Here is a 17,302-nt window from a genome sequence, read left to right as displayed (position 1 = left end):
TTTTGATGTTATTTCCCTCCAGCTACTGGTTCAATTCGCAATTCTCTTTAACTCAAGAAGCCTCAAAAAACATAGCCTATATTAATTTTCTTCAATTCTTTTCCATTCTCTCTAAAACAAATTGAATTGGTTTTTGCTCCTATTTCCTTCCCAAAAGTGTTCAATGAAATCACAAGTGGCCTTGACTTTGCTGGATGTCAGCTTTCAGCCTTCATTTAGCTGACTATCAAACTCATTTGACACAGCTGATTATTCTCTGTTCAAAATGCTTCCTTTACTTGGTTTACTGCACACTACACTTTCTCGCTCTTCCTCCTGCCTCAATGACTGGTCCTTCCTGGTATACTGTGATGGCTCTTCTTCATTTTCCTGACCTCTCATTTCTGGAAATCCCCAAGGCTCAATCCTGAGACCTCTTTTCTTTTTCTATCTAAGCTTATTCCCTTGGTGATTGTTTCTAGTCTGTGGCTTCCAATATCCTTGATACTCTGGTATTAACACCCTTAACTAGCCAGGTGCAGTGACACATGCATGTAATCCCAAGAGGCTGGAAGCTTGGGAGGCTGAAGCAGGAGGATCACAAGTTGGAAGCCAGCCTCAACAACTTAGAGGGGCCCTAAGCAACTTAGTGAGATCCTGTGTCAAAATAAAAAATAAAAAAGACTGGAGGTGTAGCTCGATGGTGAAGTGCCTGAGTTCATTCCTACTACCAAAACAAACAAATAAACAAAATCTCTTAACACTAGCCTAGGCTTATACCCATGAATTCCAGTCATACACATGCAAAAGTGGACTAGACCTCTTTACTTAAATGCAAACAGGTATCTCAAATACAAAATATATGAAATAGAACTCCCAGGCCTGCTCAACCCACCCCCCAACCTCGTCCTCCCAGTCTTAACCAATTTCAGTTAGTGGCAACTCCCTTCTTCCATCAGCTTGGGCTCCAAATATGGGAGCTATCTGTCCCTTTTCTTTCTCTCCCACTTTATACCCAATCTATAGAAAAACTCCATAAGTTCTACCTTCAAAATGCCACCAAGAATCTGACACTGATGACCACTCCACTTGCCATGGCCCTGGTTGAGGTCATGTCCTCAGTTACTGTCTTACCCTCTTCAGTGTTCTCCCTGCTTTTGCCCTTGCCCTCTTTCAGTCCATTTGCACACAGCAGTCAAAATGATCTGCTCCTCTGAAACCCTTGGGTGGCTTCCCAGCTCATCCCAAGTAAAGGTCAAGTGTCTGGCAAGGGGCACAGCACAGCCCCATCTTCTCCCAGACATACCTCTTTCCATTCCCAGCTTGCTCACTCTGCTTCTGCCTCAGATATGCCATGCTTGCTCCATCCCCTGGCCCTTCTTTGCTGTTCCTCTGCCTAGCTCCCTCCTTCCCCAGATATCAGCATGACTGGCCCCCTCACCTCCTTATGCTCCTCAAAAGTTGCCCCTGCAAACAAGCCACTCTTGAGACCCCTCTATTTAAAAATCCTGATACCTGAATCCTGACATTTCCTAATCTCCATTATTGTTTTATTTTCCTCAGTGGCATGTAATTGAGTACATTTGGGATTTATTAGTTTTCTGTCTTCCTTCTCCCCATTGGAATGTAAGTGAGGTTTACCCAGAACCCAGAATGGTGCCTCCTGGTACATAGAGGGACTGTGATAAACTGTTGAATGAATGAAGAAATAAATTAGTGGGGAAGCAGAAGCCCAAAGGAGTTGTGTGGTTTGCTAGAGACCTTACACATAGGTGGTGCCAAGTCCCAGATTATGGTTTTTCCATCCCCTTATGGCTGATGGCTCTTAGTTTTTTAAAAATTCCCCTTCTTATCCTGGTAAAGAGTCGTAGTGTCTCCCTCAGAGTTCTGTTTAATTGGTGCATGGAGAGGTCAAAGGGCTGGTTGCATGCTCTGTGAATGAGCGTTTTACAGAGTATCCCCCTGGCCATGCCACTTCCCAAAGGTGTCACCCATTGTTTTCTTCAAAACCTCCACCTTTCTCTGCAGCCACACCCAGGCTCAGAATGCTATTGGCAAACTGCGCTGCAGCATTAAGTAGCTTCTGTAGCACTACATACTGAAAGGACCGTCTGATGATAATCATGACTCTCTTACTCCTTTCTTAAAAGACTGGACCTAAACCATCCCAGAGACATTAACAGCTTTCATAGCCTCTAAAAACTTCCAGACAAGAAGATTCCATAATCTTGTTGGCATCCGCACTTGGCAGTACTGCTGCAGGAACATTCTTTATTGCACCCTATGGTGAAGACAACACAGGCCTCTTCTTCCCAAGCTTTCTGGGTCAGCTTTCTCTCTTTCTCTTTTTGGTACTGAAAAGAATAAGATTTATCACAAGCTGGAAAGAGAGAGCAAGGATATGAGCAAAAGTCTAAGACATATTTGTACCTAAGGGGCCATATTTATTTCCACCCCATAGACATCCTCTGCACCCTTTCTCTTTTCTAGAGGATGAAAGAACATAGGAAATAAGACAAAGAGGGTGGCAGACCCTTGACAATAATCCCCTGACAAATGCTATTTCCCTAGCCTTCTGTGAAGGAGCCAAGCAGCCTCCTGAGCACGGGTTGGAGACAAACCCTCTGTGGCTGCACAGCTTCTCAGAAAGCACACTCCATTTCTGACCTCAACTCCACACACCAAGAGATGGAACTTCATGGCAGTGATGCTACTTCTGGTGTGGCTAGCATCCAGGGTGAAATGGTCTCCATAACCTTTGCTAAGAATGTGTCTCCTGAGCCAACTTTAATCCTAAGGAGCAGGGGGAGGACAGCCTTGAGGTGCTTGTAACGTCACCACTTTCTCTTCTCTCTTCGCACAAAACGTAATTTCTAGTTGTAGATTAAAATGACCAGTTTAATTATACAATGGAAGTACTTAGTACAATGGCTGGTTTCCTACTATTTGCTGACACATACCCGGATTTATTTTCAACGGGGAGCCAACACTCGAATCCTATAAGTTTCAGGTCTATCTTTCAATCCATTTTAGAGAAGAGAAAAAATAAAAAATAAAAGCAAAAGCAATTGAATTATTCCTTGACTTCTAGAAGGAGGCCTCTATTTTAAATCTCTCCCCTCTCAGGTTAGAGGTTGAAGCTGGGCACTGAGTGGTTTCACATTTGTTGGAGTTTCCCAGCAACAGTGAGGATTTCAGGGTAGAAGTACAGGACTGGACAGTAGTTAGATATGAGCTGGGTTTGGCCTAAACTGAATTAGGGAGTAGGAGGGTGCCAGTTTACATTTGGAGGTTTCACAGTGCAAGAAAAACTCTCAAACTGATACACAACATTAGCTGTCAGGTGTGAGCTGAGGTGTGGCAAGTGGGAACATGGGTGGGGGCAGGCCAGAAGTTGATCAGAATTAAGTGATAAGCTGATGTGAGGTTAACCATTTCACTGCTTTTTCTTGTATCATGGGGATCAAATGCTAGTTAATTCTAAAATAGCAATTTGGGATGCTTGCTTGTTTGCCAATTAATTCAAATTCTATGAAGTTATTCACAGGGGAAAAGTGTGACAATTTTCACTGAGCCTCCAAGGGAATTTCTGTGTGCATACAGCAGAGGAAAACCCTGCTCAGTGCATTGGCCATGGACAGGTGCTGAGCAGAGGAGGAGGCTCTTCCAAGGAGGCCTCCAAACACTTATAGCCCCACAGAGGAAAATGCTACTGGGGCTGGTTTGCAGGTCCCATTATTCAGACACTTAAGAGCTAGATGACTGACAACAGAGATTTATTTAAGAAAGAAGGAGAGAGAGTGTATGGGATGGGAGAGAGGAGAAGGAAAGAAAAAAGGAAATGGAAGGGAAGAAAGGAAAGGAAGACATCCAACCCATAGCTCTATGGGTTAATGTCAAGACTGCAGGAATGGGGGCAAACAGAATGTCGTCATGGTTTGGAGGACGAAGATAATGTGGGGACAACAGTCCTTTTAGAGGCTGGGAAGCAACACACAGCCAACTCTTATTTAACTGGAATAAAACCAAAAAGGTCAAACAGATTTTGTGGGATATATCTACACAGGGTGTCTCTTATTTTAAATAGGAGTATGCAATGCCGTGGAAATAAGCAATTATTAAGGATTTGTTCTACAATGAAACTTTAAGGTTATGTCATAGGCATTTATATGCTGATCTCCTTTTCATCTTACTGCACCAGTATTGTACTTTGACTTTAGAATTATAGAGGTTCTTAAAGGCAAGATAACTGACAGAGAGATTCAGTGACTAGACCAGGATCCCAGGGCTAACCTGGGTGTAGGTCACAATGTCTAGGGAGTCTCAATATGGGGCCAACAGAGTCACAGAAGAGAAACTAAATTATGTAAAACATGACTTTCATTAATAAATATATTTTCATATCATCCAATTATTTTTTAAAATCAGTAAAAAACATATATAGAAAATGTTTCTCAAATAGGTAACAGAGAATAAATAAACTGTGAGCATCACCTCCTTCCTTAAGATCTTTCTGGACAATTGGAAGTTTTCCAGATGGTTCCAGAGATTAGTCTAGAGTTGGAATAAGTAAGAAAGGCATTCTTGTTCCCATCCAGAGAAGAAAAGGCCTTATATTTGACAAATGCTTATTATGAGACAGGCACTGCACTATGCTGAAAACTTTTATATCATCTCTCCTAATCCCCACAACACCCCACTAACTGGCTAAGTCTGCCCTGCTCATGCAGATGAGGAAACTCCAGCTCAGGATCCCCACGCATATGGCCATTCTCCGGCCTGTCCATGTTACTAAGGGCTCCCTTCACAAGCCCCAGTTTCTCTGTCTTCAAGTGATTTATCCTTTAATTTCTACTCTCTCTCTCTACTGTCTACTTACTTGTTGCATGAGGAGTGGTAATGGAGCATTTTACTGTGAGTACATAAGAAATATCTGAATGTGAACATACTGAGTGCTTATGCAGTTCTCACTTTTATCAGCTGGGCACTCTCTTGCCCTCAGATAACCATAGATTTTGCTTAACAAGGGACTGGGATCTGGTGGAGTTCTATACCTTGTGTGCTTGTCTTTTTTTTGTTTTTGCAGTGCAGGAGGACTCAGGGCCTCACCCATGGCAGGAAAGTGCTCTACCACTGTGCTATATCCCCAGCTGTCTTTCTTTTTAAATGTTGGATCTGAATGTCCATCAATGGACATGCTTTCTCTGTCACTTTCCACTGTCTTATACACAACTGCTTTCATTAATACTATTTGCAAAATCTCTGAAGGCATCTGGGTTTGTGACCCCTAGAATTTGATGGTCGCTATAATCACTAGCAACTCATACATGTGAGTGACGGTGTGTTTGGTTTCTCCTAGGATTGCGGTGAAGAGCCACTTGGTGGAACAGGGTCCAACAAGAGGGCTGTATTTGCAGAGTATGAATGTGAGTTGTACCGCTGGGAGTTGTGCAGTAGATACAACGGCTGATGGTGATCCTACAGTTGCACACTGTGCTGGTGGTGTGCAGGGAATGATTCTGGCCTGAACACAAAGCCTAAGGACAGTATTACCCTTTGTCCCATTAAAATTGAAGGGAAGTCAGGTTGATTAAAGGAGAGGAATGGTATACCCAATTCAGAGGGTGACTAGAGTGATAGTTTGTCATTGTGAAGCCCATCCTTTGAGTTTTCAGAGCTCAAACCATCCAACTGAAACTGAATGCCATCTCTGGACAGAGCAGATCCAGTTATTGGTGTCTCCAAAGTACCAACAAGACTGGACTCATTGACTTAATCAGAAAACCTGAGTAGGATATTTTCAAAAAATGGTGAGAGAATCAAGTTTATGCTTCTTAGAATCTCACTATGCTAATGGTGAGAATTACTGGTTGCTTTTAATTTTTTCCCCAAGCAAGGAAGGCCCTGTGAATGCTTTCATTCTTTTATTCTCAAGGGCAACTCAACAATCCTTAAACCATTTGAAAGAGAGAAATCATAGCACTGATTCAGATCCCACATCTAGGACTGCATCAAATTTAGGTGGAACTAGTCAAAATCTGAAGTTTAAGTGAACTAGAAACTACAAGTGACTGAGCCCCAGGTGAGGTTCAGTTCCTTTAAAGAAACATGCTGTGTTCATACTCATGCTTCTGAGATTTCACGTGTATCAAACAGAAACTGACTTTGCCACAAACCTAATATGTGGGTGACTTGGACATACACGTGGCACAGGTTATACCTTCTAGATCCTACCAAGCCAATTATAGTCAATCCACCTCCTTTATCAACTATACAAACAAACCAAATTACTATACCTCTTCAGGCAGGCTGACCACCAAGTCATGTTTCGTCTGTCCAACCAGAGCCTGCCAGAAGTATTCACTGCATGCGGCCAGCACAGCCCGGTGGGCTCGGAACTCCTTCCTCTCCACTATCAGAGTCACGTCACAGAGAATATCCTTTTTCCGCTGGTCATTGAGGCCCAGGAGGATGTTGGTGCAGTGGACTGTGGACTCATACACATACATGGGGGAGTCAGGCTTCTCATCCACAGACATGCCGTTCACACCCTGAAAGAAAGAAAGGCTGAGTCACCACCACTATCAGAGAGTCACAGAGAGAAGGGAGAATGAACATCATGGTTTCTGGGTCCAACCCATGGGCCTGGCAGGAAAGAAGCAGTACTGCAGATCAGCACGTTCAAACTCGGTTGGCATAATTAGGTCAGGGAGCACATGCGGAAAGTCAAGGTCGATGGCTGACTTCTAACCTTTCCACTCACTGCATACTTTTTACCCCATGGTGGCAAAGCCAGATCTTTTAAAGGAACACTTAACATGATTAAAACACACATGTACTTTAAAAGTCGTAGTTTTCATTTTGTTAGAAAGCTGAAATAGCACTTTTTCACATATAAATAGTTTCCATTCCAGTACTGATTGAAATTTGTGTTAAGATGAAGTATCTGAAATGCTGTTTTGATGAAGTACACGTAAGTTCTCTAAGTTGAAATTTGGTTAAGGTGCCAAGTAGGATAAATGTCTAATCAAAATACATGATTTTACAAGTGTTCTAAACTGCATACGCCCCAAAGAATAGACATAGCAGCTATTATATCTGCCTTCTGTATTTCAAGACAATGCACAGCCAACGTAATGCAGGTGGTGATGGGCTCTCGGGTGGAACTCTGCTGTCGTTATGTCAGCAGACTTGACGTACACCCTCTTTAAGGAAACACAATGGATCATAATAGGAGTCATGAAAAAGATGTATTCAAAGTGAAAATTACTTTTACAAAAGTCATCTTTGTTTTAAAAAGAATCCTTTGAGGTATCCATAATTAATTTATATAATGTGGTTTTTCAGTAATATTTACTACTACTATGAATCCAGGCATGGCTTCATTCTCATTCAAAAAAAAAAACCCACCACACTTTAACAATAAATAAACAGCTTTAACAATAAGCTTCACACATTTATGGTATGAAACTTGACGTATGTGAGCAACTGTGAAACCATCCTTACAATCAAGATAGTGAAGATAAATTAACCACTGCCAGAAGTCTCTTTAAGCCCCTTTATAGTTCCTCCCTTGTACCTCTCAGTGCCCTATCTCTGGCAATCATTGATCAGCTTTCTGGCTATATATATTAATTTGAACTTTTTAGAGTTATATGCAAATGGAATCATGAAGTATGTATTTTATGTCTGGCGTCTCTTACTCAGCATAATTATTTTGACACTCACCCATATTGTTGAATATATCAAAAGTGTGTTCCTTTATTTCTGAGTCATGCTTTATTCCATGGATAGAATACACATTTTTACCCATTAATATATTGATGGATATTTGGGTTGTTTCCAGTTTGGGGCTATTAAAATAAAGCTGTTGTAAACATTAGTATAAAAGACTTTGTATGAACATATGCTTTCTCTTGGGCAGGATGTCCAAGCCACCCACACATGAGTAGAGTGAATAGAGTGTATGCTGTACATAACTTTAACTCTCTAAGAAACAGCACTGATTTCTAAAGTGGTTGTACCATTTTACATTTCCCTACCAGCATATGAGAGTTCTGGTTTTTTTCACATTCTTGCCAACATTCGGCATGGCCAGTCTTTTAATTTTGGCCATTCTTATAGGTACACTATGATATTTCTTTTGTGGTTTTAATTTGTTTTCTCTAATGACACAAGATATTGATCACCTTTCATGTGCTTATTTTCCATCTGTGTATCTTTGGTAAAATGTCTATTCAGAGTCCTTGCCTAATTTTAATTGAGATGTTTGTTTACTTATTATGGAGTTTTAAGGATATACTCAAAATAAAACTCCTTTATGTGATTTGTAAATATTTTCCCCCAGGGCTGGAGATGTGGCTCAAGCGGTAGCGCGCTCGCCTGGCATGCATGCGGCCCGGGTTTGATCCTCAGCACCACATACAAACAAAGATGTTGTGTCTGCCGAAAACTAAAAAATAAATATTAAAATTCTCTCTCTCTCTTTAAAAAAAAAATCCCCCAGTCTTCTGTAGCTTGTCTTTTCATTCTCAAACAGTAGAAAGTTTTCATTTGAAAAGGTTCAATTTATCAATTATTTTCTTTTTATGGATTGTACTTTTAGAGTCATATCTAAAAACGTCTTTGCCTAAACCAAGGTCACAAAGATCTTCTCCTATCGTTTTTGCTAAAAATTTAGTTTTTTCTTTTTTTTTTTTTTAAAGTTCTTACATTTAAGTACTTGACAATTTTGAGTTAATTTTTTATATGGTACAAAGTATGAATTGAGCCTCTTTTTTTCTTTTGCCTATGAATATCCAATTGTTCCAACACCATTGTTAAAACCACTCTTTACTGAATTGCCTTTGCATCTTTATCAGTTCTCTATATATGTGTAGATCTATATGTATGCGCCTATCTTCATGCCTCTATCAACAGTGTCTTGATTTGTTGTTTTTCAAAGTGATTTTTGATTCTTTGCATTTCCATATGCATTTTAGAATTAGCTTGTCAATTTCTACAAAATAATATTTTTACTAGAACTATACTTAATCTACTGATCAGTTTGGGAAGAGCTGTCTTTTAAGCAATATTGAATCTTCTGACCCAAGAACACAGCATTTCTCTTTCTTTTTAAAATATTTTTTTAGTTCTCAATGGACCTTTATTTAATTTATTTATATGAGATGCTGAGAATCGAACTGAATGCCTCACACCTTCTAGGCAAGCACTCTATTACTAAGCCACCACTCCAGTCCCCCATTTCTCTTTCTTTAGTTTATCTTTAATCTTTCTTAAAGAAGATTTGTAGTAGTGTATTGGTATTGCATATCTTCTGTCAGATTTATACATACATATTAATATTTCTGATGCCATTATAAATGGTATTGCTTTTGAATTTCAACTGCTGATTTTTCTCTACTAATATACAGATACGAATGATTTGCGTGTGTGTGTGTGTGTGTGTGTGTGTGTGTGTGTGTGTGTGTGGTGTGATTTTGGAGCTCAAACCCAGAGCCTAGGGTATACTAGGCAAGTGCTCTACCACAAAGCTACATCCTCAATCCCTATAAATAAATTTTGTGTATAAATTTTGTATGCCTAATTTGCTTAGTTGTTCTTATATAGTTGTTCTTATAGCTTTTTAAATTTTTGGGGGAAGGTTCCATAGAATTTTCTTCATTGATTTTTATTCTTATTGTTGTACTTTTACTTTATTTATTTATTTATTTATTTTTACTTCTCTAAAATAACCCCATTTGTACCTAGGATTTATTTGTTACAAATGTAGAGGTAAGGTAGGTATGAGAATGTCTTCAGCAACAGAAGCCACTCATCTGGATTAGAAGGATGCCAACCTGGAGAGTCTCACTTGGAAGTGGACAGCTGAACTGGTCACAGTCACAGGTGTGGGCTTCTTTATTTAAAGTGACAGGCCATCCAGATGTCTAGACACTCTACAGGAGGAAAGCTGAGTGCTCCTGTGTTGTTATATTCTTTTTTCCACTTACTTTGAATTTAATTTGCTCTTTTCTTTTTTTAAACCAGTTTCACAATGTGTAGGTTGCATTCATTGATCTTATATTTTTTTCCTAAGACAGGCTTTAATGTTGTAAAATTCAATCAGTACTGCTTTAGCAGTATCTCACAAATTTTGAAATACTGAATTTTAATTTTACTCAGTTCAAAATACTTGTAAATTTCAATTTTGATTTTTTTCTTGATGTGTTAAGTTATTTATAAACGTTATTTAGCTTCTAAAATATTAGGGTGAATTTCTAGATATATTTTAAAAATTCTCTTATTTGATTCCATTATGGTCAGACACAAACTTTGTATAACTTTAATCCTTTTTGATTCATGGATAATTGTTTTATATGCCAGAACATGGTATTCCATATGCACTGGAAAAGAGTGTGTATTATGAAGTTTGCTGGTGTGTTCTGTACATGTCAATGAGGTTAAAAGTCAGATGATGAGTATTGCTCAAGTTTTCTATCTCTTGTTTGACTTTCTGTCTATGGGTTTCATCAAATCTTGAGGAGAGACACTGAAATCTCTGACAATAACTGGGGTTGTCATTCAGTTGTTGAAATTTTACTATCTTTGATTTATGCAGCTCGAAACTCTGTTATTAGATGCATAGACATTTAGGATTTTAATTTCTCTTGGAAGTATTCATTCCTCTACCACTAATTCCTTTAATTCCTGGAAATATTCTTTTTTCTGAAATTTGTTTTGTCTAATATTAATACGGCCATTCCAGATTTGTTCGATTAGCATCAGCACAATATACCTTTTTCTATTATTCTCCTTTTAACCTTTTTGTCTCTTTATATTTAAAGTGTTTCTTGTAGGCAGCATATAATTGGGTCTTGCTTTTCCTACAATCTAATCTGACAATCTCTGACTTTAATTATGGTGCTTAGACCATTTACATTTAATGTTATTATTGATTTGGTTGAATTTAAATCTGCCATTTTTCTCTTTGTTTTCTATTTGTCCCAAATGTTTTTTGTTCTCTTTCCTCTCACTATCTGATTTATTTTGGATTAACTGAATATTTTTTATGATTCAATTTTGTCTCTTACTGGTATGTTTTATTATTTTATTGGTTGCTTTAGAATTTATAATATGCTTCTTTATCACAATCCACCTTCAAGTATACTGTATAATTTAATGCAGATTAATAGAAACTTAAAATGCTTACAAGGGAGAAATAAAAGGGTTCTTCCCTTGTACAAATGTTAAAAAGTCTATACTATATTGTTTTTAATTTTCTTTAAACAGTCAATTATGTTTTAAAAAAATCTAGACAATAAAAATAATATATATACACATACTTACATAAACACACACACACGCACACACATGTGTGAGTGTATGTGTGCATGTATGTGTGTGTGTGTGTGCGAGTATTTTTTCCTTCTTCCTGAAGGACCTCGTTTAACATTGCCTGCAATGCAGGGGTGCTAGTAATGAATTCTTTTAGCTTTTGTTTCTCTGGAAAAGCTAGTTGATTTAACTTTTGGAACATACCTTCATGGGGTATAGATTCTAGATTGACAGGATTTTTTCCTTTTCTTTCAGTACTGTAAAAGATGTCATTCCACTGTCTTTTCACTTGCATTGTTTCCAGTGAAAAATCTGTCACCTTTACCTTTGTTTCTCCGTATGTAAGGTCTCTCTCAACCCCACCCTGCTGTTTTCAAGGTTTTCTCTTTAAATGAATAAATTGATGATTATGTGCCTTATGTAGTCTCTTTCATGTTTCTCCAGCATTGTTGATCTATAGCTGTGTAGTTTTCATCATATTGGGAAAACTTCAGACACCAATTCTTCAAATATATATATTTTTTTGTTTTCCTCCCTATTCTTCTTAAGGCAGTTCAGTTATTTGTATATTAGACCACCTGAAGTTGTTCCACACTTCACAATACTGTGTTCATTTAAAAATTTTTTTGACACTCTTTTTTTTTCTTTAACTCTCTTATGTTCTTATGTTTCCCTTTGGATAGTTTTCTCTTGCTAGACTTTCAAGTTCATTAATCTTTTTTTCTGTAATGTCTAATCTGTCACTAATCCCTTCCAGTATAATTTTTATCTCCGACACTGTGGTCATCATCTCAAAAGTCCTTTTTTAGACTTTTAAAATATCTTCCATGTTTTTGCATAAGATATTTAATTGTTTAACCTCTTAACTTTTGGAATAAAGTTATGGTATCCATTTCAATGTCTTTTTAAATTCTAAAACTGTATCAGTTCTGGCTCAGTATTTTCTTTTTAAATGTGTTCATTAGTTGTTGATGGACCTTCATTTTATTTACTTATTTATATGTGGTGCTGAGACTTGAACCCAGTGCCTCACATAAGCTAGGCAAACACTCTATCACTGAGCCACAACCCTAACCCCCTGGCTCGGTTTTGATTATTATTTCTCTTCAATGTGAATCATATTTTCTTACTTCTTTGAATGACTGGACATTTTTGATTGCATTTAAGACATTATAAATTTTACAATTTTTGGATTTAATTTTGTTGGATGCTGAATATGTTTGTGTTACTATAAATACTCTTGAGTTGAGGTACTTGGAAAAAGTGTGAACCTTTTTGGATTTTTGGCTTTGAGTTTTGTTAGATTGGAAAAGCAGCATCTAGTCGAGAGCTCTCTGTTTCCCCACTACTGATCCAAGACACTTCTGAATAATTTACCCAAAGTCTGCTGAAATATGGGTTTTCTAGTCTGGCTGGTAGGTATAGGGATTATTTCTAGTCCTCCATGAGCTCTATGTTACCTCTGATTGTTTTGGGTAGTTCCCTTCTCAATCTTCAGAAGTTTCCTCACATGCATGTAGTGATCAGTATTCGGCAAAATAGTGATGAGGTACTCTCTGAAAATCTCTGGAAGAGTCATCTCTCCAGACTCTTAGCTATGTCTCTTCAACTTAGGAGTCATCCAGCAATTCCTTGGTTCCTCCTTTCTGTTCCATAGCCCGAAAACTCTTGTAACAGTATGTTGCATTGTTTGTTTTCTTTTAGGGATTACTGTACTGTCCTTTGTTACTTTGTATCCAATGTCTTGAAAAGTATTATTTCATATATTTTATTTGTTTTCATAGTTATTTCAGCAGGGAGTAGCTGGGATTACAGGTGTGTACCACTATTCTTGGCCTAAAGTCCTAGATTTACTCTTTAGAGTACAATTACTCCAAATACTTTAAAACCAATAATTTATCTCATTGCTAACCATATAGTGTAAACTTTCTTCTTCTATACACAGATGTTTTGAAATACCTAATTATGAAAATATTTATGAAGAAACATTATGTCCTTTGGTATTCCAATAAAAGGTAAAGTATCTGTCAGTTTCATTATCTATAATCATTTTAAAAATGTAATAAGAATAACATTCTACATGACAATTCACTTGTAATGACCCTAGGCCACTGAGTAAGATCAAGGTCACGTTGCTTCTGTTTGTGACTAGAAAATTGCTGCTAAATTTTTCATGATTTAGTAAGAAGACAAATATTTTCGATTGTATATTCTTATTAGTTTTTCATTTCCTTAGAATGTTTTACATATTTTCTTATGTCTCACATAGGGTCTCGATTATGATTTATTTTCTCCATTCTTAATTCTTAGATTATTCTTCTTTTGCCTATCATATTCAGTTTTTTCAAGTAGTCTGTAAAATTTATTTGGTTTAAAAATCATAATAGGTTAGATGTAGCAGGTAACACTCAAAATTGGGCTGGAATAATTAATATTCTAGGGCATAGATGATGTGCTCATTCTTCAGAAGTAGATTAATGAGGGACATCTCATTTTTCCAATTCATTTATGGGTAATACACATTAATGCATGTACTCCAAGACTGGAGTTTGCTATGAAGAATACAAAGCCATAAATTCTTGGGTAAAAGAGAAATGAAAGTGAAATACAGTAGAAATAAGGTGAACCAGGTATCTTGGGCTTTTGCTCTACCTGCGGCATTGGCCAGCCTTGTGGATTTGGACAAATTGCTTAACTTCGTCTGAGCCTGCTTCCATGTTTGTGAAATGAGAAGTATGAACCAGAAAACTAGCAAAGTTTTCGCAGATCTACAACTCCATGAGTCTGAGTCTATGAAAGAAATAAACCTAAGTGATAATAGGGAGTGATATACTGTCATTTTAATTGATAGAAACTGGCTTTCTTTGATCTTATAAAGACCATTTATGTGCTCAGTGTTATTGTTGTGGATGTTTCATGGTTTAACAAAACCCTCCCTGAAAAGCTGGTTAACAAGGGATGGGGTGGACAATATGCAGAGAAACCAGAGCTTTCTAGGAGAGAAGTAGGACTCTGACTCCTGCTCTGCATCGATTCCAGGTTTGGAAGATCTGTTTGAATGAATAATTCTATCTCCACAAAGGGAAACAAGTCACTTGAAGTAAAGTTACCTTTAGGAAATAGGAATCCAAGTCTAGGAGGACATTTTGACATAATATGTGGAGTTGAGGCTATTGGTTCCTTCAGTCCTTAGTTCAGAAACCATAGCTGTTCTGGAAACCACAGCTGAGTAAGGAAATATGAACTAAAAGAGTATGCCACTAGGGAACACATTTCACTGAGGTTCCGCTGAGGCCTAAGCAGAAAAGAATAGCAGAGGTCACAGGTGTGTACCCATCAAGAAGGAGCAGTCATTAATGGTATGAAGCAAGACAGTGGGCTCACTAGCAGATTCCAAGTCACAAGCAAGACCGTGTTCTTTCTGTGCTCTCAGACAACTCGGGGTCTTGAAGAGAGACTCTATATTCTGCTAAAAGGGTGGATTTAAGAAAATAAAGGAGAAGTGGCCATAAAAACACTTCCAGTTGGTGAAGTAAGCTCTATTAGTCGCACAAACATGGACATTTGCTCTTTAGGCTAGACCTTCCAGAGAATTTTGAAAGAATTTGAACAGTTTTAGTTTTGTTCATCAAATTGTATAATCTGAAATCTATTATTGTCATGAAGTTGTTGCCTGGCTTTGAGAATTTTTTTGATTTAATTAAATTATTATGGATAATTCTTTCTGCCATGCCAGCACCACTCTCTTCCTCTTGCCCTTTATATTTCTTTTCTTTTTTTTTTCAAATTATTTATTTATTTATTTATTTTATATGAGCTCTTTTATTATTATTATTTTTGCATTACAATTCTTAATACACCTTTATACCACAATTTATCATATCTCTGTATACAAGATATGTTGACACCAAATTCACATCTTCATACATATATTTTGTATAATGATGAAGGTCTCTTTCCACCATCCATGCAATTCCCCTTCTCCCTCCATTTCCCTCCCACCCCTCTTCCCTATCTAGAGGTAATCTTCTTCCCATGCTCTTCCTCCCTACCCCATTTTGAGTCACCCCAGTTATATCAGAGAAGACATTCGGCATTTGTTTTCTTGGGGATTGGCTAACTTCACTTAGCATAATCTGCTCTAATGTCATCCATTTCACTGCAAATGCCATGATCTTATTATTTTTTAGTGCTGAGTAATATTCCATTGTGTATAAATTGGCCTTTACATTTCTACTGAGTCTTTATCAGTAGATAAAGACTCTTTCTACTGGATCCACTTCCAGCATCATGGGACACACTTATTCCTTAGCCCTTCCCATTCTCCAATCATCACAGTGCTTTTCTATGAACTCCCTCCAATTCATCTGTTTTTGACTGAACAATGCCAAAGTGAATTCTCCTTCTCCTATCACTGCATTATGTTCCATTAAGTTTTCTTTGTTTACTTGTTTTACTAACATTAATTAAACATTTTTCTCCTTAATACAGCAAATCCTGAAATCATCAGCAGGATTCATGGATCTAAGAATGAAATACTTTACAGTATAGCGAGTAACTGAGCCCAGAATAGCACGTAGGAGTCTGACAGCCAGTCTTTAAGCATTAGACAATGTGTTGAAGTATGTAGACATTAGCTGAAATCTGATCATAAGAAAGCTTTCCAAAGGTTCTGATTTGGGTTTTGGCTGGATCTCATTCTTCTTTTTGTAGGCCAAAAAATCCCAGCTGCACATGTACATTCCATATATACCCCGATCATTTCATCATATGGTTCAGCAGTAAAAGTTAATTACTATTATTTTGTCATAGTATGTTCATCCCCTCAAGAAGCTACATAGACCACCATTCATATCAATCAAAAATATAGTAATACAAATTCTCATTAACTTTTTCACTCTTCATTCATTATTGGGTCACATCCAGAAATTAAAATGTCTGTTAGTTTTGAAGGTAAAAGTATACATCAAAAAGAAAAAAAAACCCACAGTGGGAAATCTGAAAAGCTGCAATTCACAAAAAATAAAAATTAGAATGTTAAGTTTTACAGACAACCTGTCATGTCTAGAATGTTTCAGATGAAGAGAAATGAATATGCCTTGCAGGTAATGAAAAAGACCAAATTATAAACCACTTCATTTGAAGTTCCAACCATATTTCTCCTAGAAACAGTGCATTAAGTAAATACTTTTGTGAATCAAACTCTAAATTATTTAGTGATTGCTGAGTAAATTTCTGCTTTTATCAAGCATTCTTTTTTTAAAAAAGTTATTTACTATAAATCTATAATAGTTTTTGTAAAAGAAAAGTTATCAAGTCTACAGAAATTTTAGAGTGCATAGTGCTATTAAAATTACTTAGTTATTACTTTTGGATTGGAAACACTTTCCAACCACATCAAGACTCAAACTTCTTACTTAAAGTGGAAAGCAATTCGATTTCAGTATTTCCTAATGGAAAACTGCAGTGCTTGTCACTTAATGTCGCTAATGCCTTAGATAGCTCAAGTAAGGGCCTGACACGGAGTAGCTAAAACATTTTGTGTTCTTTATTTACTCAAATACTCCATCTGCGTGTGTACTAGTTAGTGCCAAGGGAACTGAAATTTAAGGCTGTCGTTAGGAGGAAGCACTTGCAATCCTATCATCAAATTCTTAATAGCTCTGAATGGTTCTCGTACTTCAGTATAAACTTCCATTTTCTTTGACCTTTCAGGAGGAAGTTCAATTTACTGACACAGTTTATGATGATGCTTTTTTACTGCAAAGTTGAAAAATATACCAAAAAAAAAAAATTTAAAAGTGGGGGGAGACAATTACAAGCTCCAATTTTTTTTGCTAACTTCCTAGTTGATATGACTTTTCTCCTCTTATTTTATACATTCCAAAAATTTAAATAACTCTTTAAATTTCAAAATATCCAGTAAGAAAGTAATGACAACTAGTAACATTTTTTTCTAGACTTAAATATAAACTTAGTGGAGATGCATAATCTGATACAATAGCTG

The 17,302-nt window shown here is 37.2% G+C and overlaps 1 protein-coding gene across 1 annotated transcript in view; it reads right to left on the bottom strand.

Annotated features, from left to right (window-relative positions):
• Positions 1 to 17,302, bottom strand: part of Bach2 (BACH transcriptional regulator 2) — a 335,453-nt gene that overhangs the window by 69,966 nt on the left and 248,185 nt on the right. The window contains exon 4 of the mRNA XM_005324699.4: positions 6,276 to 6,530. Coding sequence (XP_005324756.2) covers positions 6,276 to 6,518 — 243 coding nt within the window. The 5' untranslated portion in view covers positions 6,519 to 6,530. The remainder of the gene's footprint in view (positions 1 to 6,275; positions 6,531 to 17,302) is intronic.

Source organism: Ictidomys tridecemlineatus, chromosome 8 (genome assembly GCF_052094955.1).
Source record: "Ictidomys tridecemlineatus isolate mIctTri1 chromosome 8, mIctTri1.hap1, whole genome shotgun sequence".
In the NCBI taxonomy this organism is placed as follows: Eukaryota; Metazoa; Chordata; class Mammalia; order Rodentia; family Sciuridae; genus Ictidomys; species Ictidomys tridecemlineatus.
This window is presented reverse-complemented; position numbering and strand designations above follow the sequence as displayed.